Below are 27,020 nucleotides of genomic sequence, written 5' to 3'. Positions count from 1 at the left end.
TAGGCAACAAAAAAAGGGAAAAAAAAATATTAAACTTTTCCAGTAGCTAGAATTCCAAGGAAAAACGCATTTAATGTAGTGAGATAGCAGGTTTTTAACAGAAAGCTGTGGATTCTGTCCTTTCAGAAGACACAAACACAGACGTTTGAGTGTGCAGGTCAGCCAGTTGGAAGAGGACGGGGATGGATACAAACATTTGGATTCGCAGAGCCATATGACCATTTAGATAATGAGCCTGTGGTTTGTGCAGGCGGTCACTACCCCTCTCTGCCCACATCGGTGCTGGTGTATTAGACCAGCTGCGAGAGCTGCAAACAGTGGGTGAGCTTTCAGCTGGTGGGATTAATACTTGGCAGTGTGAGACACTTTGTGTTGAGCAGAAGGCAGGTGGATACACAAGATGAGGACACAGAAAAAGCATCAGCATGCTTTTTGGTGCTCTTCCCTTAGTGTTGTATTTCCTAAGAGGATTGATACAGCTAGATTTCTTTAATACTGTAGAAATCTGTGGTTTCAGAAGTTTATAGTTTTTTCTTCATTCACAAAGCTACAAAAGCAAGGCTACTTGTCTGTATAAAATGTCTACTATTTGCTCTGTAGGATATCCGTCAATGTACACACGGCTGAAATGAAAGAAAAGATGGAGATGACCAAGGAAGGAAGCTTAAATAATAACAGAGGTAAGAGTCCCAAAGTAAAATCCCCATACTCCACATCAGCAGAACTGGAAGGAGTTGAACAACTGCCTGACAAAGTAAAACTTAAACCGAGTTCTAAAAACATCAGCACTGAGCCAAATCAAGAAGTGAAAGGGGACAATAAGCAAAAGGAACTTGCACCTCAAACAGGGAAGGAACAGGCATTTCAGAGCAAGCCCAAACTAGGAAAAAAGGCTGAAGAGAAATCAGAATTAAAATGCAAGCCCATAACCTCACAGAATAGCTCTGTGAAGGAGCCTATGAAAGATCTGGGAGCAGAAGTGAAAACCCATCAAGACGCGGCAAAAGCAGAAGAATCTGTGAAGGATGCCAGTTCTGAGAAGAGAGAATCCGAGTGCGCGTCCTCGGGGGGCAGTGGAGGTGGTGCCCACCAGCATGCGGGAACAGCACCAGAGACAACCGAGTCACGGGAGGCCAGCAAAGAGCTTCCCTCCCAGGGTGAAACCGTCATCGGTAAGTTGCTTGCATGGAAAATATTACATTGAGATTTTTGTGCTACCTGTGTGTGTTCTATACAGCATACATATCTACACCAAATATACAATAACAGTAGGAATACTGCTCAGTAGACCACCTGTATCTTACAGTTCAGGAGCATTAATCTGAATGCCGTGGGTACCTTTTACTATGTAATAACAAGTGAATTAACATTTGTACAAATTATTTTAATAGTAATTTTCCTTTTGAAGTGTGTTTTGGGAAAAATGTTCCTTAAAAATAAAATTGAGTGAAGTACATGTGTGACCAGAAGTATTAGTAGTTTTGAAAAAAAAAAATCCATTTTCTTTAGATTAAGCATTTGTTCCTTAAGACAGAGTATGCAAACCAGGTATGCTTTGGCAACTATGGACTGGACGTCCAGAGAGCAGCAAAATATTGCAGGAAGAGCATCTTGCTGTGGTCTTTCTTGTGATGTTTGCTATAGATCTTTTATTGCTTATTGTGTGAACAGTTGACCTCAGGGCGTAATCTCTCCTGGCAGCACAGATGTGTGTATGTCCCAGAATGTACATAGAATCACAGAATCATTTTGCTTGGAAAAACCCCTCAAGATCATGGAGTCCACCCACAACCCACCCCTGGCACTGCCCCCTATCCTGAGAACCTCATGTCCGTCTGTCCAACCCTCCAGGGATGGTGACTCCAGCACTGCCCTGGGCAGCCTGTTCAATGCCCCACAGCCCTTTGGGGAAGAAATTGTTCCCAGATCCAACCTCAACCTCCCCTGGGCAACTTGAGGCCGTTTCCTCTGCTCCTGGCGCTTGTTCCTGGGGAGCAGAGCCCGACCCCCCTGGCTCCAAGCTCCTTTCAGGCAGTTCAGAGATCAGAAGGTCTCCCCTCAGCTCCTGTTCTCCAGCTGAACCCCCCAGGTCCCTCAGCCGCTCCATCACACTTGTGCTCCAGCCCCTCACCAGCTCCGTTCCCTTCTCTCAACTCGCTCCAGCACCTCAAGGCCTTTCTTGTGAGGTGATCCCAGCACCCCTCTGGCTGCCATTTTGAGCCCTGAGCTGAGGGGCCCAGAACTGCCCCCAGGATTTGAGGTTTTTCCTCCCCAGGTCCCAGCACAGGGACGGTCACTGCCCTGGGCCTGCTGGCCACACCAGTGCTGGTACCAGCCAGGATGCTGGTGGCCTCTTGGCCACCTGGGCACACGCTGGCTCATGTTCAGCCGCTGGCACCAACACCCCCAGGGCCTTTTCCTCTGGGCAGTTTTCAGCCGCTCTTCCCTGAGCCTGTGGCGTTCGTGGGTTTGATAGAGGGGTGGGTGTCCTCACCCAGATCTGACTTTCTCAGCGAGGGCTGAAGATGAGTTGAATACATGTTAAATTGCAGCATAAGATATCTGGCGATTAATTATGAAATTGCTTTAAATGGGGGACACCAAAAACTGGTTTATGGAAGTTTTACCCTAGAAAAACTTGAATGTTAAGTGGATCATGTTTAACAGTTTTAGCTTCCCAGGAACTAATTAAACTTAATAGTTGTAATGTTAATGTTTGCAGCTTTAACTTGAACATTGTCTGCAGAAGTGTCGCTGCTAGGAGAAACTCCCTGATTTTACTGATAACTGCCATGGTTTAACAGTGCTGTGTGTTTGTGCTGGTCTTTCCAGTTGCCATAGAATGATTAACAGATTGAGTGTAATTTTTTCAAACTTCCAGATATTTCTTTTCAGGTGACCTCTTCTTGTTAATGCATAAACTAGGATGTTGATCTTGTGAGGGTGTCCGGTGGTTTTACTGCGTTATTCCTCATCTGGAGAAGAGGAGACTAAGGGGGGACCTTATTAATGTTTATAAATATATAAAGGGTGAGTGCCATGAGGATGGAGCCAGGCTCTTCTCGGTGGCAAACAATGATAAGACAAGGGGTAATGGGATCAAGCTGGAACACAAGAGGTTCCACTTAAATTTGAGAAGAAACTTCTTCTCAGTGAGGGTGACAGAGCACTGGAACAGGCTGCCCAGGGAAGTTGTGGAGTCTCCTTCTCTGGAGACATTCAAAACCCGCCTGGACATGTTCCTGTGCGACCTCACCTAGGTGTTCCTGCTCCAGCAGGGGGATTGGACTAGATGATCTTTTGAGGTCCCTTCCAATCCCAAACATACTGTGATACTGTGATACTGTGATCTGTAAAAGACTGTTAGCAGTAAAATCCCTAACTTGAAGTAAAAGATATTTTGGGTATTTTCAGCACCTCCCTTCTTACAGCTAGCTGCAAATGCAATGGTTATTTTACTTGCATGCCGCTCTAAAAATAGTGAAGGAATCGCATGCCTAATATTATCCAAATACTTCGGTGCTTGTCTGAATTCCAGTAGAGGAAAAAATAATGGTGTGTTAGAGGGACACGAAGCAAAGAGAAGAGATGGGAGAGTGGGCAGTGAGCTTCACACTCGCATTGTGCTCGGGGTGGTTATTGGAGCGGTCGCTCAGCAGTCAGGGCCGCTCGCGTGTCGATGCGTTGGCCCCGGGGTTGCTGTCAGAGCCCCCCGCAGCACCGGGGCTGTGGGGGGGGCGTTGGCCCCGGGGTTGCTGTCAGAGCCCCCTGCAGCACCGGGGCTGTGGGGGGGGCGTTGGCCCCGGGGTTGCTGTCAGAGCCCCCCGCAGCACCGGGGCTGTGGGGGGGGCGTTGGCCCCGGGGTTGCTGTCAGAGCCCCCTGCAGCACCGGGGCTGTGGGGGGGGCGTTGGCCCCGGGGTTGCTGTCAGAGCCCCCCGCAGCACCGGGGCTGTGGGGGGGGCGTTGGCCCCGGGGTTGCTGTCAGAGCCCCCCGCAGCACCGGGGCTGTGGGGGGGGCGTTGGCCCCGGGGTTGCTGTCAGAGCCCCCCGCAGCACCGGGGCTGTGGGGGGGGGCGTTGGCCCCGGGGTTGCTGTCAGAGCCCCCCGCAGCACCGGGGCTGTGGGGGGGTCGTGTGGTCCCAGCTCCACAGCAGCGATGCCCGTCTGGGGAACGGGCTCATCCCTTGAGGAGCAGCTGTGGGGAGGGTGGGGAGCGCAGGAGCGTGGTGACGTGGAGCTGTGGGTACGGGGAGCACGGGTGGCAGCTGAGCCTTCTCATTGCACTTAGAAAACACAAGGTGGTGGGCTCTCCAGTTTATAAGGGTGTCATGGGGGCACCCCGAGGTTAGTTTAAGGGACAACAGGGTCCAAAACAACTTATATTAAACCGGTGAGAAACGGGGTTTTAGCACTCCAAAAGTGACTTAAATACAGGTTTGGATATCAGTTGAGGAAAATTATTAAGGGGCAGCAACTAATACAACAGGCAGTCCACAGAGTGCATGCACGTGGCTTCACCAAAACAATGCCGGAGCCGCCCTGAGTCCGGGAAGAATACACACTTGCCTGAACACGGTGTGGGATTATTTTGAAAGAGATACACGTACTCGTAGTGAGTACGGGAAGTGTACACTCGCGATTCTGCGAGGGTAAATTTATAATACACTCACAATCCTGCGAGGGTTAATACATGTGCAGATGTGCACAGAATATTACACGTGCTTATGTGGAAGCACGGGAGGAAAATACACTCGTGGTTGTGCGAGGAAATAATTTATACACGTGCTCGTATTAAGCACAGAAAGTACACGTGCAAATGTGCACGGAAAGTTACACGTGCTTATGTGGAAGCACGGGAGGAAAATACACCTGGGATTATGTGAGGATTAATTTTACACGTGCTCATATTGAGCACAGAAAGTTACACGTGCAAATGTGCACGGAAAGTATAAATACACTGGCAATCCTGCGAGCAGTTTTCCTCACCCCGTGTCGGCGAGGCAGTGCAGTCTCCATCCCGGGGGGCTCTCGGCGGCAGCATCTGGCTCGTGCTCCCAGAGACCTGCGACAATGGGCGCAGTCTCGACGAGAGTCCCGTTTTTTATATTGGCTGATCAGGTCAGACTGTGGGCATTCCAGAAGCTTCTCTGCACTCCCACACTGGCTGTGGGTGCCCCCGAAGCCTCCAAACATCCCCCACACTGGCCGCGGGTGCCCAGCGGCTCACTGGCGCCCCGACACTCCCTTCTCCTAACGGCCCTGGCCAGGGGTCTCTGGCGCCAAACAAAAGCAGCTGTTGCCTCAAACAGCAGAGAGAGGGAGATGTGCCTACTCCTTCCATACTGAAGGAGGGAGGGAGAGAGAGGGGGGTTTGATCCTGCCACAGAGGGACAAGGAACTACTAGAGGCAGTCCAGCAGAGGGCTACAAAGATGCTGAGGGGTCTGGAGCATCTTTGTGATGAGGAGACACTGAGAGAGCTGGGGCTGTTGAGCTGGAGGAGAGAAGCTGAGAGGGATGTGATCAATGGATCAATATCTCAGGGTGGGTGTCAGAGGATGGACCAGACTCTGCTCAGTGGTGCCCAACGCCAGGGTGAGGGGCAGCGGGCACAGACTGGAACACAGGAGGCTCCATCTGAACATGAGCAGAAACTTGTTTGCTGGGAGGTGCCAGAGCCTGGCCCAGGCTGCCCAGAGCGGGTGTGCAGTCTCCTTCTCTGAGACATTCAAACCGCCTGGACCCACCTGTGTGACCTGCTCTGTGACCCTGCGTGAGCAGGGGGGGCTGGGGATCTACAGAGGGCCTGAAACCCCAACCAGGCTGGGATCCTGGGATCCTGTGATTCTGTGATTCTGTGTGCATGTTCTGTGGATGGAAATCACTGGTGTGAGGGAGGTGGAACTGGGTGCAGCGATGTGTGCAGAAACATCTTGGTGACCAGCTTGTCTCCTCTTCAGATGACAGCCCTTCTCCTCCAGCTCCTTTCGAACATCGCATAGTGAGCGTCAAGCAAACAGAGGTGACAACGTGCTACTCTGTGTGTCGTCATGAAGTACTGGGGGGGTAAGCATCCCTGTCCCTGATGCTGTGGTGCTGGTGGTGGCCGGGGCGTGGAGAAGGGCGGTGAGCTGGAGAGCTGGCGCTGGCTGCTTCAGCCGGCCCCGCTGCAGCCAGAGCCAGCACGGCCATCCCTGAGACCTTGGGGCTGTTGTTGCTGGGCTCTTTGTTGATTCTGGGGTGTGAGGGGAGGGTGTCCCTTAGACGACTGATGTCTGCCCCAGTTCCATTTTCAGACACCTGACTGTGATCACGGATTACTGCTTTTTGCATTTGTTGTAATAATCCTGTCCACAGCTGGTGTCGTGAGAAAAACCTGTAACCTTCAGGCAGACAGATTCAGAACGCTTGAAGTCAGCACAGCCCATTAGGTCAAGCAGCTTCCAAAACCTTTTTTTTTCCATGCTGAGCTCCGCGTTAAAGAAAACTAAGGGAGAAGTTATAATTATTTTGACCTCGTGTTTAGTTTTCATTTATGGGAAGTCTGCAGCTGCTTCAGGCTTTGTATTCTCATATACTTACTTATCTGACAAGAAGCTCTGATTTACAGGTTGATCCAAGCACAAATATGGCTTAATAAGATGGATGTTGTGGTAGCAGAGAAGATGGTGTTTAGAAGCCATCCCAAGGGGCATTAACTTATCTGGGTGACACGGGGGAGAATTTACAACATGCAAGAAATGCAGTCTGTGGAGTGGCTACAGTTACTGGTCTTATAGTCATTTAAAAAGTTATGAGATCAGGACAGAAATATCCTTGTTAATATACCCACTAATGCATCACTGAAGGACAGCAAGCGGGTACAGTTACAGAGCCGAAAAAGAATATCATCAGGTCATCATACCACAGTGAAATGTAGTAATACGAAGGGGGCATAATATTTTAATGTAAGCATTGAACAACTGGCTGGAAAGATAAAACTAATCCTTCATAAGCTGAGAGAAAGAGGAGATCCGTGCTGCTGGCCACCTGATTCTGTCCACTTTGTCCTGTGCTATTTTTAATCAATGACTAGAATAGTTGCATGAAGAGTTTCTGGGGTGAGCTGGGTCAAGCCCGTTTCCCATCTTTCTTTTGGTATCAACAGGGGGCGATTTGGGCAAGTTCACAAGTGCACGGAAAAATCGACTGGTCTCAACCTGGCAGCCAAAATTATCAAAGTGAAAGGAGCAAGAGAGAGGGTGAGTGTGTTGCAGTGGACCCGGGTGAGCAGGCGCTAAGCCCGGCCTTAGCACAGGCACCAGCATGGAACTGCTGCCCTGGGTCAAATACTGGAAAATGCTTCTTAGTAAGGAGCAGCGTGGACTTTGCATGACTGCTTGTCATCTCCCGTTTTGGGGATTAAACCTTCTGTCTACGTGAGACTTGTGATACAGCTGTAGTTAGGTTTTACAAATAATTGTATTTGAATATATTGGAATTTAAGTATATATTGCTCATTTTTTGTTAATTTGTTATTTTTGCAGGAGGAAGTAAAAAATGAAATTAACATCATGAACCAATTAAATCACGTGAATCTGATCCAGCTTTATGATGCTTTTGAAGCCAAAAATAATATCACTCTGATCATGGAATAGTAAGTTTAAATGATCTCGGGAATCGTCAGATGTTTGGGTTTTCTCAGGTCACTGAAGGAAATAGGGAGTGATAATTCCAAGGTGGGAAGAAGACTTGCGTGATTTCCCAGCCTAAGAGAGAGTTGATTTCACTTTCAGAAGGAGAAAAATATATGTTTTAAAGGTAATTTCTTCAGGTTAAGTATTATATATTGGGCAAGATTACAGTCTAAACAAATGGTAAGAACAGCAGTTATCTTCTAGGGTATGAACCAAATGACAAGATTGCTAATGAACAGAGCTAAACTACAGTTCATTTTTCATTTAAGTTTAACTTTCAGGCCCCAACAATGATCCTGGCTACCAAATTACATAAAAGTGTTGGGGGTCAATAAAATCTCATTAGAGAGAGAGTGAAGGTGAGAGACCCAGACAAGCGGAGTCTTGCAGGGTGTGTTTTAAGTAGAATTAAAAAAGACACGGAGAAGGTAGGAAGGTGATGAATCATATGCATGGTCTGCTTACTTCGAATAATTTTAGGATTAATAAAAATGTCTCCTCATTTGAACCTAAATAGGAACATTGATCGCCATCAAATACGGAATTCACAAAAGAGAGTTTTCATGATGTGCACCTGCTGCCTTTTCTGTGTAGTGGCTTTACAAAACCCTGAAATTTTATAACCTTAATACTGAGAATTTACAGAACTAATTGTTAATGACATGGAGGAAAAAATAATACAAAGCAAATATAAATATAATAAGACATTTAAAATATGTACGTTGAAATTAATACCTGAAGTTTTTACCTTGCAGAACCTTGTTGGAGCTGTATGTCTGTTGTAATTTTCTCCTGATTTTTGTGCAGAATTAAGTTCAAATGTCAGCTTACGTAAAATAACTTTTAGTTTAAGAAGTTCGTTTTAGTAGATTTTGTAGGTGGAAGACTTATTTTCTCTAGACTAATCAGATGAGCAAGTATTAGATAGTTTGGTACTCCCTGTAGGTTCTCCAGGCCCCCATCGGATCACCAGGTTTTGTGGCTTTGGGTTTGACTTGAACCCCCCTCAAGTGTTAACAACAATTTTTCCATTTCTGAATTTAGATTGCTATGTAACTTCACACTCAGTAATTATTTTCTTGAAGTCATTGAGACTCCTGATACACTTTATATTGGATGTGTTGTTAGGACCCTTGTTAAGTTAGAGAGCCTAAGTTCCCAACTTGGAAATAAATTGAGCTAATGAGGAATTTCAGGGTTTTTAACACTTTTCTGTGTCAAAATTTTAGTCTTGATGGTGGTGAATTATTTGACCGGATCACAGACGAAAACTACCACCTAACTGAGCTGGATGCGATCCTGTTCACCAAACAGATTTGTGAGGGAGTCCACTACCTGCACCAGCATTACATTCTGCATTTAGATCTGAAGGTCAGTATTTCATCCCCTCTGCTCGTTAGTGATGCTGTGGTTTGGACCACCACAGAGTCTCTAATTACAAGAGTCATTTTTCATTTAATGCATTTAGGTCATCAAGGAATAGACTTAATAAGTTCAGCAGCCAGGATGAATGGAGCTCTGGAGATGTTCTCTCCCTGTTGAACCTTCTTCTGCCTGGAACTGAACAGCAGTCAAATGAACATGTTTTCCTGATGGCCCCTTAATAACTGTTCTTTTTCAACAGAAAAAACATTTTCTGTTCTGACATTTTTCTGCCACTTAAGTTATTCCGCACATAATCTGTTTCTAGTCTTTGCCTTCATCTCATGCTAACATGCTGCCATTTCCTCTTCAAAATGCTATCATGTGTAAAATTATTTCAAAAGGAAAAATGGCAAACTGTAATTACAGCTGGGGAATATTAGTACTAGCAATTAATGATTCAGTATTACAAGAAGAAAAAAGTCTTTTGGCAATTGAAGTTTTCAAGCTTCTGAATAAAATGGTGGGGATCTTGGTGGCATATTTTAACTCCTTTAGAATCCCCTGGGAGTCTCACATAGCTCTGTTCACTTACATGCCATAAAACACAGCATACAATGGAAAAAAAATCAAATATCCTAGCCAAAAAAACCTTTTGCCTTCATGGGCAAGCCAGGGGATGCGTTTGATGTGCTTCTTGTGGCTTTTTATGGAGTCACTTGTATATTTCAGGAGTAAATTCAGAGAGTAAGACTCAACCACCAGACCGACTCTACCATTTTACACAGGGGGGCCTTTCACTTTCCAGGTCAGTTTGTCGCTATGGTGAAATACAGGAATGCTGTTATACAGGAACAGAAGTTAAACTTCTTTATGAGAGGTCCAAAACCAAACCTTTCGCTAACTCAGTATGCCAGTCAAATCCTTCTCTCCCATGATAGGACTAGAAGGAAAGGTATTATACTAAAAATGGTGGTTGAAATATCTAAAATTTCTGTAGTCTTTTGCTAGATCTGTCTCTCAGTCATGCATTTAACTCCATGTACCCTCTTCTCTTTTTGTAGCCTGAAAACATACTATGTGTAAATCACACAGGAAATCAGATTAAAATCATTGACTTTGGATTAGCAAGGAGGTAAGATAGTCCACTTACAAACTTATTTAAAAAAACAAACCAAACCACACCCACAACCCTCTGACATATTTTTGGTATTTCTTTGTTGTTTTATTTTAATGTATTTGATGACTCTAAAGTAATTGTGCCGTGTGAACGAGCTAAGCGGTATACTGCTGCAGGCATGAGTTTTCTGCTGTGTGCTTTAATTATCTAATTACTTTTTCCAAATAACACTTCTGTTGGATAAAGCTATACTGCTGTTCTAATTATCTCAAAATATTCCCCATGGAGACCTTTTTACTCCAGGGACTCTCTGAAGGCTCTCAGACATTCATTGTGCAGGTTCAAGTTGTGGAAATTCTCTACTGAACTCTTCACACAGATGAGTTGATTGAAGTTGGGGGGAGGTGGAACATGTTTGAGCCCTCCCATGTGAGACAGGAAACCCTCAGAGAAATATGGGCTTTTCTCCATGTTTTCACTTTGCTCACACTGGTTTGGAAGGGAAAGCTGTGGGAGCATGACTCAGTTCCCCTAGAATGAAAAATAATTACTCCTGTTAGTGTAACAGTAAAGCACAAACGTTTTTCTATTTCTTTTCTAAACCCTTTGAGGCTTTTGTTAAGCCAAAAAAATGGTACATTCATGCATTTATGTACCTACGTGTGTGTATGTAAGTATCTGTCTAAGAGCTTTTTTCTTTTAAAATGTTTTATGAAAACAGGAATGGATACGTGGAGGTTTTGCTTTTAAATTGAGAGGACAAAGATGGAAACTTCTGTAAAAGCAGTTTTGAAAACAAGATATTCAGGAAACAGAAAAGTAAAACCAATGCTTTAATGGTTTATTCCATCTATACAGAGCTGCTGTCAGCGACAATTATTACCGGCTCCATTTCATAACCTTTCCCTTTTAAGCAATAAAGCAGACAGTTTCTCCATGTATGGATGACTGTTTAACTTGTTAGTCCATATAATCCTCTTCAGATTCCCATATTAGCAGTCCTGTTGTGCTCATATCTGTCATACACACCTTCACCCTGAGCTGTAGCTGGTTACATCCCACGAAGCACATGCGCTTTTAACGGGAGCCGCTGTGTTTGTTTGGTGCTGGACAACACCTGAGCGCAGCCGCGGAGCCACCAGGGGCGGCCTGGCCAGGGTTTGGTTGCCCTTTATCTTCCCTTTGGTTTTGTCCTGGCAAAGGGATGGCTGAGGATGTAATCACCTGAAGTCACTGCAAAATTCACCCATTTATTTTTTAAAGCCCTTACCGCTGTCCTGGTCGCCTGGGTGAGTCTGCTGTGCCGGCTTGGCCGTGCCCTGATGTGCACAGCGCTGAGCCGCGTTGTGCTCCCAGCAGTGCCGCCTCTCTCTGTCCGGTACAGGTACAAACCTCGGGAGAAGCTGAAGGTTAACTTTGGAACTCCAGAGTTCTTGGCTCCTGAAGTGGTGAACTACGACTTTGTCTCCTTCCCAACAGACATGTGGAGTGTGGGCGTCATCACCTACATGTTGTGAGTACCCAGGCGGGTGGTGGTGCCGGAGCCGGGGGACACGGAGCAGGAACGTGGCAACCACCCAGCCCCTCTGGCTGGGACTCCTCCTCATTCATTCTGCCAAAAACCCAAAAAGCCTTTAATGCCAAGGCGTCTCACTGTGTATACAGAGTCTCTGAACAACAAATAATCCTTTTCACAGAATTATTTCAGTTGGAAGAGACCCTCAGGATTTGAGTCCAACCATAACCTCACCAACTCTAGCACTGAACCATGTCCCTGAGAATCTCTCCTGCAGATCTCACTTCCATATTAAGCAGCAACTGCTCTTGCCCAGTTTGTAGTATGGACTCAGTCATAACATGTCTGAATGTACTTTAGAGAAGGTATGAAACAGAACATAGTTTATTCAAAACTTCAGAAAGCTTACTGACTTAAATGCTCTACAAGCTGCCAGTTTTCTTCTGTCAAGCAGTCAGAGCTTCCTGCTGCAGGTGGGCTGAAGAAGAGGCTCCTTAGCCTTCACTCCATCATTAAATCAACTTTATTTCTCAAAGACCTTTTGATAAATGTAAAAATATTCCTCTCCCTTACCACGTTATTTAGCAAGGTTACATGGCTCTGGTATTTTTTTTTACTCAGAAAAGTTACCCAAAGCATGTCAGAATTTTCATTTTGATTGCATTCCTTGAGGACTTCAATTAATTTTCAAATTTGCAATCCAATTAATGCTGGGTTTTAGGCCATGGGTCTAAAAAATGTCATGTCACAAACAGGGCTAAAACTCTGCTCTCTGGATGGGCCATGGACGGCATGTCTGCCCAAAGCGCTCTGGGGAGCTGACTGTGCACCCAGAATCCTTCACAGGTGCTTTCTCTGAACTGGATAAACTTCTGGTTTAAATTTGTATGTTAAAGTAATAAATGACTGACGCAATAAATCTGGGCTTAGAGATGAACTGAATTAAGTATGCCATTGTTCAGAATTCAGTTTAATTTAAGCCAAATGTGGATCCAGGCCTCAATTTAGGAAAGCTCTTGAGTCCTCCCAGCCCCCTGAGCTGGGAAAGCACCGAAGCCTGGACCTGGACCCCCACTGGATTAATTTCCTTGGGGATCTATTAACAGTGCGCTAATGTGACAACGCATCACTGCTCCAGACCATGGAAGCCCCCGTAGCCGACAACAATTACAAAGCAGAGGATTTGTAGAAGGAGAAACACTTCTTGTAGAGGAGAACTACTTATCTCCCTCCTATGTTTTTCTTTTTTTCTAAGGCTTAGTGGCCTGTCCCCATTCCTGGGAGAAACTGATGCAGAGACAATGAATTATGTAGTGAATTGCAACTGGGATTTCGATGCAGAAGCGTTTGAACAGCTATCAGAGGAAGCTAAAGACTTTATTTCCAGATTACTCGTGAAGGAGAAAAGGTACCTCTTTGTCTGATCATGAGGACAGTAGCACCTAATAACATTAAGTTCCTACCAGCCAACTGTTTGGCTGCGGTCAACAGTGAGAACTTGGGATGTGACATTTTTGTCTGCTGTATCTGTGCTTGCTGGGCAGTTCCTCAGTGATTCAAAAGCCCCTATTTAAAAAAAGGTCTGTGTACCTCGACTGAAGAAAGTTGCTTTCCCAGCAGCATCAATACAGGCAGAACAGAGGCAATCTGGAAGGATTTGCTGTGTAGCAATGTCTTTAGTATTCCTTCTCCAAGCAAAAGCTATTTCTGTTGTTGCTTTGGGTTCTCACAAGCCCTGACACAAATTGCAAAAATGTCTCTTGAATGCCGTGGAGGATAAATGGAAACTACAGCTGCAAAAATGTGCATTGTTCTCTTCTAAAGTGGTCTACATGCTCCTTTTGGGACTTAACTCTGCATGTGGCTTCTAGTCTGGGCTCCAGTGAAATAAAAAGTGATTGCACATATGAAACAGCAGGAGGGTGAGGATGATATTGATGTCAGATCATGGCTATGGGGTTGGGTAAGTGAGAAGAGAAACTTTTCTCTTGCTGAGTAGTGATACAAGTCTCATTGAAATGATGCACACAGTAAACGAGAATTCCAAGAAGTGCTTAGAATATTAACCACTTCCAGATCAGATAAATCAGTTCTAGTACTAATTACATTTTTAACAGCAAGTCGTATGAAAAGCTAAGAATAAACTGAACTTCAGCATATTGGCAGCTTAAGACAACCAAGGGACTTTTTTCTCAGACTGTGACAATGATTTGCTACAAGACCGTGAACTTTGGAGTCTGCCGTCTGTGCGATGGGAATAGTTACTGCATTGGGACACTGTGCACGGTCTGGTTGGAGCTGGGGATCAAAAGGCTGTGCAAGGGAGCGGATTGTCCGTGCGTGCAGAGAGCAGCAGAGCCTGGTCCCCGCTGTCCCCGGGGCTGGAGGGGCCACGTCTCCCCCTCCCCACACCCACATCTTCTGCTCCACAGTGTGGACAAACCCGAAGAGTCAGGTGCAGGCTTTTGTTTTGAAAAAAAGGCAAATTAAACTTGTTTTCTCAACATCTCTCCCGCAAGATTTCCTCTGTTATCATGTATATCTCAAAGCTTTTTGGGTAGGCCTTCAAATTTGGGCCTGTAGTTAAGTGTCAGGATATAATGTATGCTTAACTTGATCCAAGTTTAGGGTGAATAGACAATTGTGCTTTTTAAATATGAAGCACGGAATAAGCCTGTACTATTAGGACAGACAGATAACACCACCAATATTATTTTTCTGTATGCACTGATTCTCTTGGCAAAGTTCTGCATTCACATAACAAAATGATACATAAACTAATGAATGTATACAAGTGCTTCTTCAAAGGAAAACAAAATAAAACAAAAGCCTAAAAAGGCAAAATACAGTATTTAACCAGAGCTCAATCGACCCAGCAGCAGCTTTTCACCCCACGTGCCCTTTGCCCTGCGGGTGCAGGTGTCATTAGGATCCCGCGCACCTCGGGAAGCAGCTCCGCTTGTTGTCTGTTCATTTAGGGCAGTTTCCTTATCAGGAATATTGAAGCGCGCAGGGCACTCAGAAAACGGCCCTGGGGGGAGCTGGATTTCCGTGACAGCTTTCCTCTCCCGCAGCTGCCGGATGAGCGCGACGCAGTGTCTGAAGCACGAGTGGCTGAACGACCTGCCGGCCAAGGCCAAGAGGTTCAAGCTTCGCCTGAAGTCCCAGTTGCTGCTGCAGAGTTACCTGGCTCACCGAAAATGGAAGGTAAGCAGACAAAGCTTGGAAAAAACAGCTCAACATGGGCAGAGCCATTCCCTGCTTTTTCATATGTTAGCTCACTTTTGCCTACAGGCTTCTTTCTTGCAAACATGAGTTTGGGAAGTCTATTTTCGGTTGTAAATGGAGGGTTTTTTTCTCCTGCAGTCTGTTTTTAGCAAATTTGGTTTCAGTCTTTACTCCCTCTGATTGGTGTTTAGAAGTTTTACATGTTTTCTCTTTACAAGTTCAGAGACTTCAGGTGCTCCTTAGCTTATATTAAATGTTCTTTCTCTTCATATTGGAGAGATTCTTTCCATTGACAACAGTCACATTGTTCCATTGTCACTATGGAGCAGGGATACACCATAAGGCACTGTTGTGCCTCCTGTAGTGGAGAGTTCAAGTCTGGGAGAGAGAAAATATTAGGCTTAAACCCATCCAGAACCTTCAGGACCTTTATGATAACCCAGTGCTCCTTTAGAACTGGACTAAATTTTATATAAAGAAGTGGTAGATAAGAATTTCTGTTGGAATCTCTATTGGATTGTAGCTAATCGATCCTGAAAGGTGAACACAGTGATCTCGTTATGAAGATGCCTGTGGCAATGGGAGGGGAACTCAGTGAGGACCATTGCCTTTTCTTTTGTCACTGCAGTTGTAATTTCTTGCCAAGGAGTTAAAACAGAGGTTTATACTTTTTCCACGGCTGCACTCCGGCCGTTTGGTCATAGATTCCTGCACTCACATTCTAAAAAAACATGATCTAAAGCTGCATCACTGTACAGTCCGTAGTGATGCTGCAGAGGTTCCCAGACCCAGCAGCAACCGGTGGGTCCCCAAAGCAAAGCTGCTCCGTGCTGCCCCCCTGTCCTGGCTTTGTTAAAAACAAGACAAGTTTCTCTTTCGGTGAATTTTTCTCTCAGTTAAGCCCTTCTTAGTAACTGCACTTTTCTGAAGCTGGATACGTGTTTTGGTAGACATAGCAATGGAATGCAAGGTTGCTGATAAGGATGCGTGTCCCGTAAGTGAGGGAGGCAAGGAGGAGCGATCTGAACAGGTGACTAAAACTGACCAACCAAGTATTCTATCCCATCCACGTGATACTTCATATAAAAGTGGGAGATCACGAGGCTCTCATCCCTTTTTCCCCCCTTTGATTATGGCCGGCCTCTGGGGAGAACCCTGCGAGTCGTCCCTGCGAACTGAGGCCAGTGACAGACCCCGCATCCTTGAATCCCGTTATTTTATTGGCGCCCGAACAGGGTGTAGGTAAATGGGGTAAATGGATTTACCAAGAAGAAAAATCCACGTCAGCCACATTTACCTCACTCGCACTCACCCTTGGACTGTTCTGTTTTGTTCACAGAAACATTTTTATGTGGTGGCTGCTGCCAACAGGCTGAAGAGGTTTCAGAGTATGTCTGTCAAGCTTGCGTAAGCTCCTACGAAGCCTCTGCCACTTGTGGAGCTGGACATGGAAGCCATGGAAGAAGGACTCAGTATCTTCAATAATTTCTATCCCGTTTGGGTCTGTCCTCCTCAAATATTCTGTGTTAGTGATAAGGTTCCAGAAGCACCTCAAGGAAGAGTCACTTGAAATTACTTCTCAAAGCAGAAGCGACCTTCTTTGGTTTTACAAGCTTTTCCTTGTTGTACATAGTGATAGAAAAGTTGGCCGTCACGGGGCTGACTGCTCACTGGAGGCTTCGATTCTGCAGAGTATTGTTGGTGTGTTCCCACCAGAAAACATCTTGTTGGTTTTGGTTCTCACACACAACCGAAGTACGGCAGCAACTTCAGAGCACTTGCCACAACAGCGACACAGCTTCTCCCTCATGTGTTTGTTACTTAGAACAAAAGATATTGGATATTCCTTTCTTCTCTAATTTTCCCAAAAAGATTACTTTTCCACCCCCCAAACATGATAATGATTCAGTGAAACTACTCAGAGTTGAATGGTTTGGGCTTGTTATTATTTTTTTTAAATTATTCTCTCCTTTAAAAAAACAGTCACCGCATAGTTGGGAAATATGAGCAATCCTGGTTTAAAGCAACTTAAGTCAATTGGTCCATTGCTGCTTTTTCTTATGGTGAGTTGAACTGATCAAGGTTTGGAAGGAGATAAGTAAAACTGCCACAAAGAAAAATCACCTAATGACTGTTGGGTCTGTGCAAAAAGATCTCATGTTGTCCAGAAAGAAGAGATTTCCAGACATCGTTTGGTATGCGTTTAACATTTTGAAGTGCTTCTCCATTGGCGGTGACTGCAGCCCTGAGTTATCTAAGTTTTACTTTGAGGATTTTTCTCCTGACAATTTCAATGAAGTCTGAGAAGTTGATATGGTGTGATATGTTGATATGGTTTAGCGGCAGGCAAATGCTGTTACTGCCAGACTCTGCCTTTAGCCCAGTGAGGAGGCTGAAGCCCCATTTTCCCCCACTTTGCTCTTGAACTTTAAATGTTTTCTTCACAATACTGATTTATCTTGGATTTTAAACTTTCGCCTGATGTATGAAGAGTTGGAGCCACTTGCAGTCTCTCAGCTAAAAGTATAAAGTTATTTATTCAACCCGTGGTTTCCTTCATTCCTGTTCTGGATTCTGCAAAATTCAGTGTGAATTGGATGGGGTCTTAGGAAAACCAGAAACTAATACTACTAAGAGCAGGTTTTCAGCAAAGGCATCAAATCACTGTAAAGCTCCCTTTACCTTTATAGACTTTCACGTCCCTTGAATTAGCAAAAGTGTTGGTTGCTAATAAAAAGGTTTGTAAGACTGACTTACCCAAGTCTAGTTATCTTTTCCACTCTAGTGCTTCTCACTTTGCACAGTTCAGAATTCTGGACTTCTGCAGCATTTCCAGAACTGAGACAGAGAAGATTTATTAAAGTCAAGTGAAATAATCTTGAAATCATGTGAAAAAATCTTGACGATGTATCACCTTCTGTGAAGGCCCACTTTTGTTTGTGTTTTCCTTCACCGTGATTCTGCATGCTACATGCGATTATATTCATTGGTCTGTATATTTCAGAATTAATAATAATAAATTACATTAAAGTGGAACAAGCCTATTCCTCAATTTTAGTTTAATGCCCCACCAATCAAGCCTGCAAGCATCTTTGAGCAGGTCTTAGCAACCAGGTGGGATTCTCGCCCATCCTGAGGACCCTCTGCTACATAGTAGACCAGCTGTTCAATGGCAGATATTCTGTTAAGCTCTTCCTCAGTGCGAGTTGACTGTCCAATGTTTTCTCTGCACATTAGGCATTTGTTTGGAGTCCATTCTCTGATAGTTACCGTTACATTTCAGAACTCTCATCTGGAATGAAATTAGCTCTTGTTAATTAATGTTGGCTTCAAGTGATTTCCTTTTTTATGCATTGGGAGAAGTGAAAGGAAAATGGCCAGTAAGTGCTTCTTCCTCTGTTCCTGTAAGTGTCACACATCAATGCTCTCTGCTGTCTTGTACATATTTTCTTCCCATTTTCTACAAAGAGAAGGTGCATCTGGCCAGGAGGATGACCGTTTCCTAACAGAAGAACAGGAACAAGCTTTAGCTTTGGCAGCCAGCACGTGGTTGTGCAGCACGGCGAGAGCCCCTCGGCAGCCCCGCAGGGCGCTGCACCGCGGTCCTGCGCCCCTGGCTCTGTGCTCTGCACGAAGCTGAGGACACACTGCGGGTGACACGGGAGTCACTGCAGCACATGACAAAAAGACCAGGCCCCACGCTGCTACATACAGCAGTTAATAACATTGACTACCGTAACCCGGGTGCCGCCTGTGTCACCCAGGGAAGCGGGGAGGGGTTTGGCAGGTAGGGCAGCGTTTCATGCTGAAATCCCAGAGTGTCAGGGGTTGAAGGGCCCTGGAAAGCTCATCCAGGTCAATCCCCCCATGGAGCAGGAACACCCAGATGAGGTTACACAGGAAGGTGTCCAGGCGGGTTGCAATGTCTGCACAGAAGGAGACTCCACAACCCCCCTGGGCAGCCTGGGCCAGGCTCTGCCACCCTCACCCCAACAAGTTTCTTCTCCTCTTTCAGTGGAACCTCCTGTGTTCCAGTTTGCACCCATTGCCCCTTGTCCTGTCCCTGGTTGTCAAAATGCTCAGACATGAACTCACTCACCTGCTTCACATGGATACTTGGGCTCTTCTGGGTTGTTTTGAAACTGAGGGTTTATGAGTTAACTTCTCTTTGCACATCCCAGGCACAAAACATGCAAGAGAAATGGGCAGAAGACTTGGATTGGTTTTATTGCAGTTACACCAGCCCTGAGCTGCTACAAGTTGTGATTTTCCTTCAGAAAGCGGTTAACACAAACTGCAGTTTTGCACAGCTGGGATGGATGTGTGGGATGCAGAAGCTGCCTGAGAACCAGAGGACAGGGCACTCTCTCCTCTCCTCTAAGTTTATGATGCGAGATGCAAAAAACCTGTATTACCCAGCTAAGATCCCAGGCACCTGGACACCTTCCTTCTTAAAGCACAGTCATCTCCTGGATGTCTTTCATTTTGTGCTCTAAGGGTGTCAGTGTGACTAGTGCCAAGAACCTCATGTCACCATCCAAAGCTTTTCCTTCCAGTATCTTTATTGTTGCTTGGAATATTTGGGACCCCTTACAAGCACAAGAGACTCCAGTCCCATACAGGTCATAAAAGTAAGTCAAATTTAGTGACTAAACAATATTTCTTCAACAGTAAAAGCAAATTTAAAAATTATCAGTCTTTTAATTCGTCCGGTGGTTTTGCAGTTTAAGAAGGCACCGTTAGTCCTCTCTGTTTTTTCACTGACTACTTCCAGCCAGGGGCACAAGGGCACGTAACGTAGAACTTATTTGTACTTAACCCAGCATTAGAACGTTACCTGCTTCTTGCAGCAAGAGAAATGAAGCTCTTCTGCTCCCGAATGCTGTAGCTGCTCAGGTACCAGCCTGGCGAGTAGTCAGACAGGCTTCTTGTACAATCACATCAATTCTGGTGTCATTTACTAAAAATTACATTCTTAAATACTTAAAAAACTAGCTCATAAATACAATTAGCTGGCTACCAGGCAGCCATCTGCTACTGGAACTCTTGTTGGAGCAGAAGAGTCAAGATGACGCGCAAGCAGCAGACGGATTACTAGGTGGCACTACAGAGCCAGTCCCCCTACTTGTCTCTTGTGCCTTAGTAGCTTTTTCCAGGATTTTCTTTTTCCATTCTTCATAGTCTTGCTCTGTTTCAGTCTTTGGCCATTTGCATGGTATCTCCTCCTCGTCTTCAGATCCTATGAGAAGAAGAAAGCCCATGACAGGCCACCACGGGCACTGTGTTGCTGGTGTAAACCATGGCGGTGTACAAACGGATGGGCACAAGCACGGGGTCTGTCACTGTGTTATCTAACGCTGTGGTTTGCTGCTCCCTGCCCCTGCCGGCACAGCCACCTCCTCACCTCTGTACCTGACTGCAAGAGCTGTCCTGAATTCTAGGAGGGCTACTCAGCCTAAACACCATTGTCCTGCTAGGTCCTCTTTGTCCTTTCCTTAGCCAGGACTTTGCAGAATGGAGTAAGCTGCTGGGAACTGAATATTATGGCATAGTATAAAACTGGTAATAAAATACAGGACATGAAGAAAGACGATGAAGCTGTGTCAGGGGAAGTCCAGACCAGACATGAGGACAAGGTTCTTCACCGAACAGGCTCCTGCAGAGAAGTGGTCACAGCACCAAGCCTGTCAAAGCTCAAGGAGAGTCTGGACAACGTTCCTAGTTGAGTGTTTAGTGTCAGGTAGTCCTGCGAGGAGCAGGGTCTTGGACTCAACGAGCCTTATGGGTCTCGTCCAACTTGACAGATTCTACAATAAAATATCATTAAGCAGCAACAAAGCTCAAGCCTGCTCTGGTGAGGTGATTCTAGTTCACAGGTAAACACAACTTACCATTTTCCTTCTCGCAGTGCTCCAGTTTGGTCTGCAGGTTTTCAGGTGTCTCTGCAACCAGTGGAACATCTTCTTCTTAAAAAAAAACAAACAGAGTTGCTTTACCGCTGAATGGCATCTGGTGCCCCAAGGGTGTTCCACATGCAATTATTTGACAGCAGAGTATTGTCTTCCAGTCAGAGGTTCCCTGGCCCAGCCCGGTGCTCCAGCTGCACGGGTTCACGGGCACTTTAACCAGCACTGCTGCTGCGTTCGGAACCACAACCCCCCAAACCACTCTGCTACTCTTTTGGATTACTCAGGCAGGATTATCAGTTATTGCTTCCCTTTGCAGCCCATTTCCACACTTTGCATTACAGCTGCCCCCAACACATCTGGGGCTGTGCAGATATACAGATGCACACTCTTCTCAGAACTGATACAGAAACTCCCAGGGGCCCTGAGCTGCCTCACTGGTGGGGTAAGGTTTTGGGTTTTTTATAGGGCACTGCATAGGTCCATGCCTGGGGAGAGAAGATATTTTAGTTTGGGTTCAGACAGCACAATCCAGAAAGCTTCACGATATGAAGCATGAAGACAGGGTGAAGCAGCGGTACTGCCAGTGGGAGAGTAAGAATGAAAGCACGAAGAAAGGAGATAAGCAGGAAGGAGCAGAGATACAAGGACAGGGAGATGTGCGTTGTATTTCAATTTTTTTCCTCCACACAAAGGAGTGGCGAGAGCTGCAGGTTCAACGCTGGGCAAGCAAGGTTCCTCAGGTCTGCCACTGGTATGTGGAGGGACATGTCAGGTAATGGCTGAGTTAGTACCAGAAGAGCAAGGCTTACGCTTGTTAATCCTGCACTGGGGAAAGGAAAACACAGAAGTGAGTCAGTCACAGTGAGAGAGGTGGCAAGATGTTTGTTAAATGGTGGGTCACGTTGCCATGTTAACAGAGTGCAGAAAGCAGGCAAGGAGGAACCCAAGACAGGCCAGGTAGTATGTGAGAAGTAGGCAATAAATTGCAGCAGCAGAGAACGTAAGGAGCAGTGAGCATTTGAGAAGAGAGGAAAATATTTACTTTTGGCCTTGCCAAGTGCTAAGCTGTTGCGACTTCCCCAGAAGCAATGACTGTGACCTGAACTGCAGGAAACACGTTGGGATGGATGGGCAGGTTTGGCTGGAACAGCTGAAGGTCATCAGAATGGAATCACCAGTGGAAAAGGACGGGGCTCTGTGCAGCCAGGCCCGGGCACACTGTTGTACAGGGATAAAGCCAAAAACTTACTGCTGAGCTGCCGGCTTATCTTCTCCAGCTGATGGCACAGCCGGTCAAATATTGCTTTCTTTACCCCAGACGTAGCCAATATTTTAGATTTGTCCACTTTTAGCTTCAAACACCTACAAAGAAAAATTTAAGTTATCAGTGCACAAAGCAACACTCCAGCAACTATTGCTCAGGGGACGTGACATTTACTTTACCAGCACTGCCCGTGAGGATGAGGAAGGCAGGCCTGAGGTTTTGTCCTGTCTAATCCTTGTCGCACTCAGAAGTAAATTTGCCTGAAAAAACAGACTCCTACACTACTCGATCAATACAGGTCAGGAATTGAAACTCCGGGTTAGTTCAAGTTACACAAGGAAATTCTACTAGGAAAAGGTACTTTTCGGATTTTGAGGAAACCAGGACAAAATCCCACTACTGCAAAAAGCTGAACGGGATCCCTGTGTCAAGAGAACATTTGTCAGGAGCTGTGCTACTACACAGCACCCAAATTGCTTCCTAAGTTTATTACAAAGCGTAATACTGAGAGGGGAGATATTTGCACGCAAGCCCATTCTTACAAAGGGTTGGCTGAGGCAGGTGCTCCTGCAGCTGTTGGATCCACCTCCCAAAGGCCAGAGCACCCCTGGGATGTGGGGCTCAGGGCTTCACCTCCTTCAGAGCAGCTGCTGCGTGGGGCTCTGGATCACCCAAGCAGCCGCTCTTCACCTTGAGCAAGAAGGATGTCACCAAAAGCCATGCAGCTTTTTGTTCCGTGCCCAGCTCAAATCTGTCCTGACAAGGGAAAAAAGTTCCACTAAATTTGAAAATGTTACTAAGGGATTATGTTGTGCTGGTTAAGCTGAGAGCAAGGAGGGCAAAATGCAAAAGTCTAACAGAAGTTCTTCAGGCACTGCCGTGGATATGTCCTAATGGAATTATCCACAGCACTCAGTTACATACCAAGGAAGATGGGTTTCATTTGTTTTAGGATAAGTAACTCAATTTCCTTTTCTGTGTATTTGATACAACACTTGTGCACTGGGCCCTTGTGGCCAGGAAGCCAATGGGACCTGGGGTGGGTTAGAAGGGGGTGGTCAGTAGGTCAGAGAGGTTCTCCTGCCCCTCTGCTCTGCCCTGGGGAGACCACACCTGGAATCTTGTGTCCAGTTGTGGCCCCTCAGTTCCAGCAGGACAGGGAACTGCTGCAGAGAGTCCAGCGCAGCCACCAAGATGCTGCAGGGAGTGGAGCATCTCCCGTGTGAGGAAAGGCTGAGGGAGCTGGGGCTCTGGAGCTGGACAAGAGGACACTGAGGGGGGACTCATTCCTGGGGATCAATATGGAAAGGGGCAGTGTCAGGAGGATGGAGCCAGGCTCTTCTGGTGACACCAGTGACAGGACAAGGGGCAATGGGTGCAAACTGGAACACAGGAGGTTCCACTGAAAGATGAGAAGCAACTTGTTGGGGTGAGGGTGGCAGAGCCTGGCCCAGGCTGCCCAGGGGGGTTGTGGAGTCTCCTTCTGTGCAGACATTCCAACCCGCCTGGACACCTTCCTGTGGAACCTCATCTGGGTGTTCCTGCTCCATGGGGGGATTGACCTGGATGAGCTTTCCAGGGCCCTTCCAACCCCTGACATTCTGTGATTCTTCTAGAGGCAAGTGCAGTATCAGTTGGAGACTTTGCTGTTAGGAGGGTTTGCTAGAGCTGTCTCCATTTCCAGGAGCAGAGCAGCAGGATGCACTAAGCAAGACTCTTCAGACTATTTGGACACACTGATCGAAGCAGCTGCTTCCACTGCTGCACCCCTTTGGTGTCTCATGAGGATTTAAGCCCATAGAAGATCCCTCAAATATACTCACCTGCAGGCAGTGAATAGTGCCGCTGTTAAAAAAAGTGGTTTTGAGAAATCGAGGTCCATTTGCTGTGCTTCAGAGAGACTGGATTCATACCTAATTAACAACAAAAAGTGATAATTGTGTAGTGTGTCTGCCTCAAACAAAGCTGTTGCAATGAGTTTGTCCCATGGTCCCCAGCAGCTGAGCAGGTCTGTGGATCCCTCGGTCCTGTGTGATCCAGTCAGGCACAAACAGCTGAGATGGGCAAGAGAGACCAGCGAAAAGCCACCTCCTCTTTTTGAGTTAAAGGTGTTTTAAATTAGGGATCTGGATCAAGGCATGTCAGTAGAATCTACTTCTTGTGCTCCTCATTCACACAGCACTTCTATCTACATTACATCTGAAAGTTACAATGAGATGCTTTGCACGAATCCATCCCATACAAGAGGGTAGAATTACAGTTTCTTTGATTCATCTAATATGTATAGATGAAGGCTAAAATATAGAGAATGACAGGATGGCTGTGTAGCACTAAAGAATTTAATTTTTTTACTGTCCACCTGTCCCCATGCTATTTTTTTTTTCAGTTTGTATTAAGCACTGACAGGCCTTTGTTCACTGACCTGCAACTCAGAATATTCTAAATCCCTAACAGCATTTAAACAGGTGCTATCAGGGTGGCAGCACTCCAGAACAGAACTCCTCAGGAATTGCTCATTAAAGCAGAGGTTACAGAGTGCAAAATTTTAATTGAATCTCCACTGAAGTGTTCTACCTATCATTTTTAGGAGTAATGCATATTTTAAGAGATCTGCTCCTCCAGAAGGCAGGATTTGTTTCTACTAAGCATTACTTCTAAACTGTGAGATGATCAGCAGTTAAACGAACACAGTGTGGTGCTATGGACAAACACAGGGACTGAGAGTTCTGCCTTTTTTATACTATTCCCAGTTGAAGAACTGGAGCTCAAGCAAGGACTTACAGGCTGAGTCTTTCTAACGTGTATTCTAAGAAATGGCCCAGATCCATGGTTGGATTTTCACTGCTAAGAACCCACCTCACCACTCCAGTCAGTGGGAGACATGTGGCCCTTCCAACCATCATGCTCTTTACACATCTAATGAAGAACCTCAGCGCTGAGTCCCACTGCGACTGCAGCGCTCCCTTACCTCTGCAGTATTTCTGAAGCAGTGTTCACTGCCTCCACGCAGCAGAACTGCACAGCCAAGTCTCGCATCCCCAGTCTGGGGTTCACCTCTAGCAAACACTCCAAAGACTTCATGGAACTCTGGTACGTTGTCTTGTTCAAACCGGAGAGCTTCACAAAATAGCTCTTTCAAGAAGACAAAGACAAATGCCAAGAATTAGCAAGGTTCCTTCCCAACATCTTATTCAGACAACCAAAACAGATTAGGGAGAAACTATACAACACTTTAAAATAAAGCTCAATTGCTATATTAAGCAAACTCGTGCAATGAGTGATGTAAGTTTTGACTGCCCCACCTAGGAATACCAGATCTTTTAACACAGTGTTATTTTTAGACCATTTCCCTGGAAGTGAGGTTTGTCTTTTCCATATAATATGACATAGCCCTTTTATCACAAGGTGGTTAAAAACAAAGGTAACCAAGGCCTGGGCAACCTTAAGAGATGAGCAACACTTTGCTGCTATTCCTCACAGGGTCAGGTGCAACTCAATTCTCCTCTGTCTGTGAGTGGACAATCACAATCACATTATTTTGGCAATTTGGTGCCATTGACACGGCAGGTCTGCAGATGGACATCTGCAGATACTGCTGTCGACAGGGATTCCTTAGAGCCACTGCTTCCCTCCCACCATAAAAGGGACAGATCTTAAGTTTAACATCCTTGTTGGTAGTTTATTTGTTACTAAAAGAACTGAAATTATAATAAAGCAAACTTAACTTGTGAAGTGACTACGACACTGATCTCATTTTGCCCCATTTCAAACTCTGAGTACTGAAACTGTGTTTAGCAGCATACTGGCTCTAGGATAACGTCACTTATTATCATCCCTTTCTTCCTTTTAGTGTACTCAGGAGAACGCACCAGCCAGCCACGTCATCCACTGTATCTTACTTTGTCAGCTGGTTGTTTCATGGAGCTGGCTGCCAGGTCCAGGCACATCACAGCGCTGCTTGTTGCCGTCATCTGAGCCATCAGCCCTGTGCACTTCACCTGCGACAGCCGCAGGTACTCTTCAGCTTTTCTGCAAAACAAGCAGCCCTTGTTAACAAAAGCAGTTACAAGACAGTAAGAACAGGACAGGAGCTTTAAAGGAATCACAGAGTGTCCTGAGCAGGAAGGACCCACAAGGATCACGGAGTCCAGCTCCTGTCCCTGCACAGGACACCCCACAGGTCACCCCGTGTGTCTGAGCACGTTGTCCAGTCTCTCCTTGAACACTGTCATGTTGGGCCGTGACCCCTCCCTGCGGAGCCTGTTCAGTGTCCAGCACCTCTGGGTGAAGAACCTTTTCCTCATGTCCCACTGCCCCTCCCTGGCACATCTGCTGCCGTTCCCTGGGCTCTGTCACTGTCACAGAGCAGAGCTCACCCTGCCCCTCCTGCTCCTGCTGAGGAACCTGCAGCCCATGAGCTCTGCGCTCAGAGCGTCCCGGAGCCGGCCCGCCCGAGCAGCCTGGGCCCGGCCGGCGGCAGCGCGCACCCGGGGCGGGCGGGGAGCTGCCGGGGAGCTGCCGGGCAGCACGGGCTGGACCCGCTGCTGCGGGCGGAACTGCGCTGCCCCAGCGGAGCCGCTGCCGAGCGCTGCTGCGCGGGGACCGGAGCGCGGCGAGGCGCGGGGGCCGGGGCCGACCCGGCACCAGCACCAACCAACACGGACCCCGGCCCCGAACACGGACCCCGGCCCCGAACACGGACCCCGGCCCCGAACACGGACCCCGGCCCCGAACACGGACCCCGGCGACCCCGCGGTACCTGGTGACCGCCGGGTCGCGCAGCCCCAGCCGCGCCGCGAGCCGCCGCACCGCCCCACGCTCCATCTCACACTCCCGCCTGCGCCGCGCGGCGAGCCGACGCGCAGCCACGTTCGGCAGCGGACTGGCCGGCTCGACCGCCAATCATCGCCCTCTACGCCAATCGGCCTGCAGTAGAGCACTTCCT

The 27,020-nt window shown here is 46.6% G+C and overlaps 2 protein-coding genes across 4 annotated transcripts in view; one reads left to right on the top strand and one right to left on the bottom strand.

Annotated features, from left to right (window-relative positions):
* MYLK3 (myosin light chain kinase 3) overlaps positions 1-18,280 on the top strand; it is a 38,706-nt gene extending 20,426 nt beyond the window's left edge. The window contains exons 5-15 of one of the 2 annotated variants that reach the window (XM_082062559.1): positions 601-680; positions 849-1,172; positions 5,961-6,066; positions 7,148-7,241; positions 7,527-7,636; positions 8,906-9,047; positions 10,103-10,173; positions 11,543-11,671; positions 12,930-13,082; positions 14,749-14,881; positions 16,242-18,280. In XM_082062559.1, coding sequence (XP_081918685.1) covers positions 601-680; positions 849-1,172; positions 5,961-6,066; positions 7,148-7,241; positions 7,527-7,636; positions 8,906-9,047; positions 10,103-10,173; positions 11,543-11,671; positions 12,930-13,082; positions 14,749-14,881; positions 16,242-16,313 — 1,414 coding nt within the window. In that variant the 3' untranslated portion in view covers positions 16,314-18,280. Of the gene's footprint in view, positions 1-600; positions 1,173-5,960; positions 6,067-7,147; positions 7,242-7,526; positions 7,637-8,905; positions 9,048-10,102; positions 10,174-11,542; positions 11,672-12,929; positions 13,083-14,748; positions 14,882-16,241 lie in introns of both variants that reach the window. The other variant, XM_082062558.1, reaches the window with a different exon arrangement.
* An 830-nt stretch (positions 18,281-19,110) lies between these two features.
* Positions 19,111-26,964, bottom strand: ORC6 (origin recognition complex subunit 6). Of its 2 annotated transcripts, none has more exons than XM_082062830.1 (7): positions 26,835-26,964; positions 25,975-26,104; positions 25,044-25,207; positions 23,899-23,988; positions 22,061-22,173; positions 20,794-20,868; positions 19,111-20,141 (listed from the first exon to the last, which is right to left on the bottom strand). In XM_082062830.1, the coding sequence occupies exons 1-7, from the start codon at positions 26,897-26,899 to the stop codon at positions 19,966-19,968; spliced, it is 813 nt and encodes a 270-aa protein (XP_081918956.1). In that variant the 5' UTR covers positions 26,900-26,964; the 3' UTR covers positions 19,111-19,965. The 2 variants fall into 2 exon arrangements, with proteins under 2 accessions (XP_081918956.1, XP_081918955.1); XM_082062829.1 differs by having other exon boundaries at positions 20,794-20,865; positions 26,835-26,914.
* Positions 26,965-27,020: the final 56 nt, after the last annotated feature.

The sequence above is a fragment of the Streptopelia decaocto genome (genome assembly GCF_964273445.1).
Source record: "Streptopelia decaocto genome assembly, chromosome: 11".
NCBI lineage: Eukaryota > Metazoa > Chordata > Aves > Columbiformes > Columbidae > Streptopelia > Streptopelia decaocto.
This window is presented reverse-complemented; position numbering and strand designations above follow the sequence as displayed.

What these genes read in the sequence shown, in the direction of transcription:
- ORC6 (XM_082062830.1), bottom strand. Translation starts at nt 26,899, where the DNA reads ATGGAGCGTGGGGCGGTGCGGCGGCTCGCGGCGCGGCTGGGGCTGCGC. An exon ending in TGAAACAACCAGCTGACAAA is followed by an intron (nt 25,208 to 25,974) that starts GTAAGATACAGT and finishes TCTTCTTGAAAG; the next exon opens with AGCTATTTTGTGAAGCTCTC. An exon ending in GCACTATTCACTGCCTGCAG is followed by an intron (nt 22,174 to 23,898) that starts GTGAGTATATTT and finishes TTTTCTTTGTAG; the next exon opens with GTGTTTGAAGCTAAAAGTGG.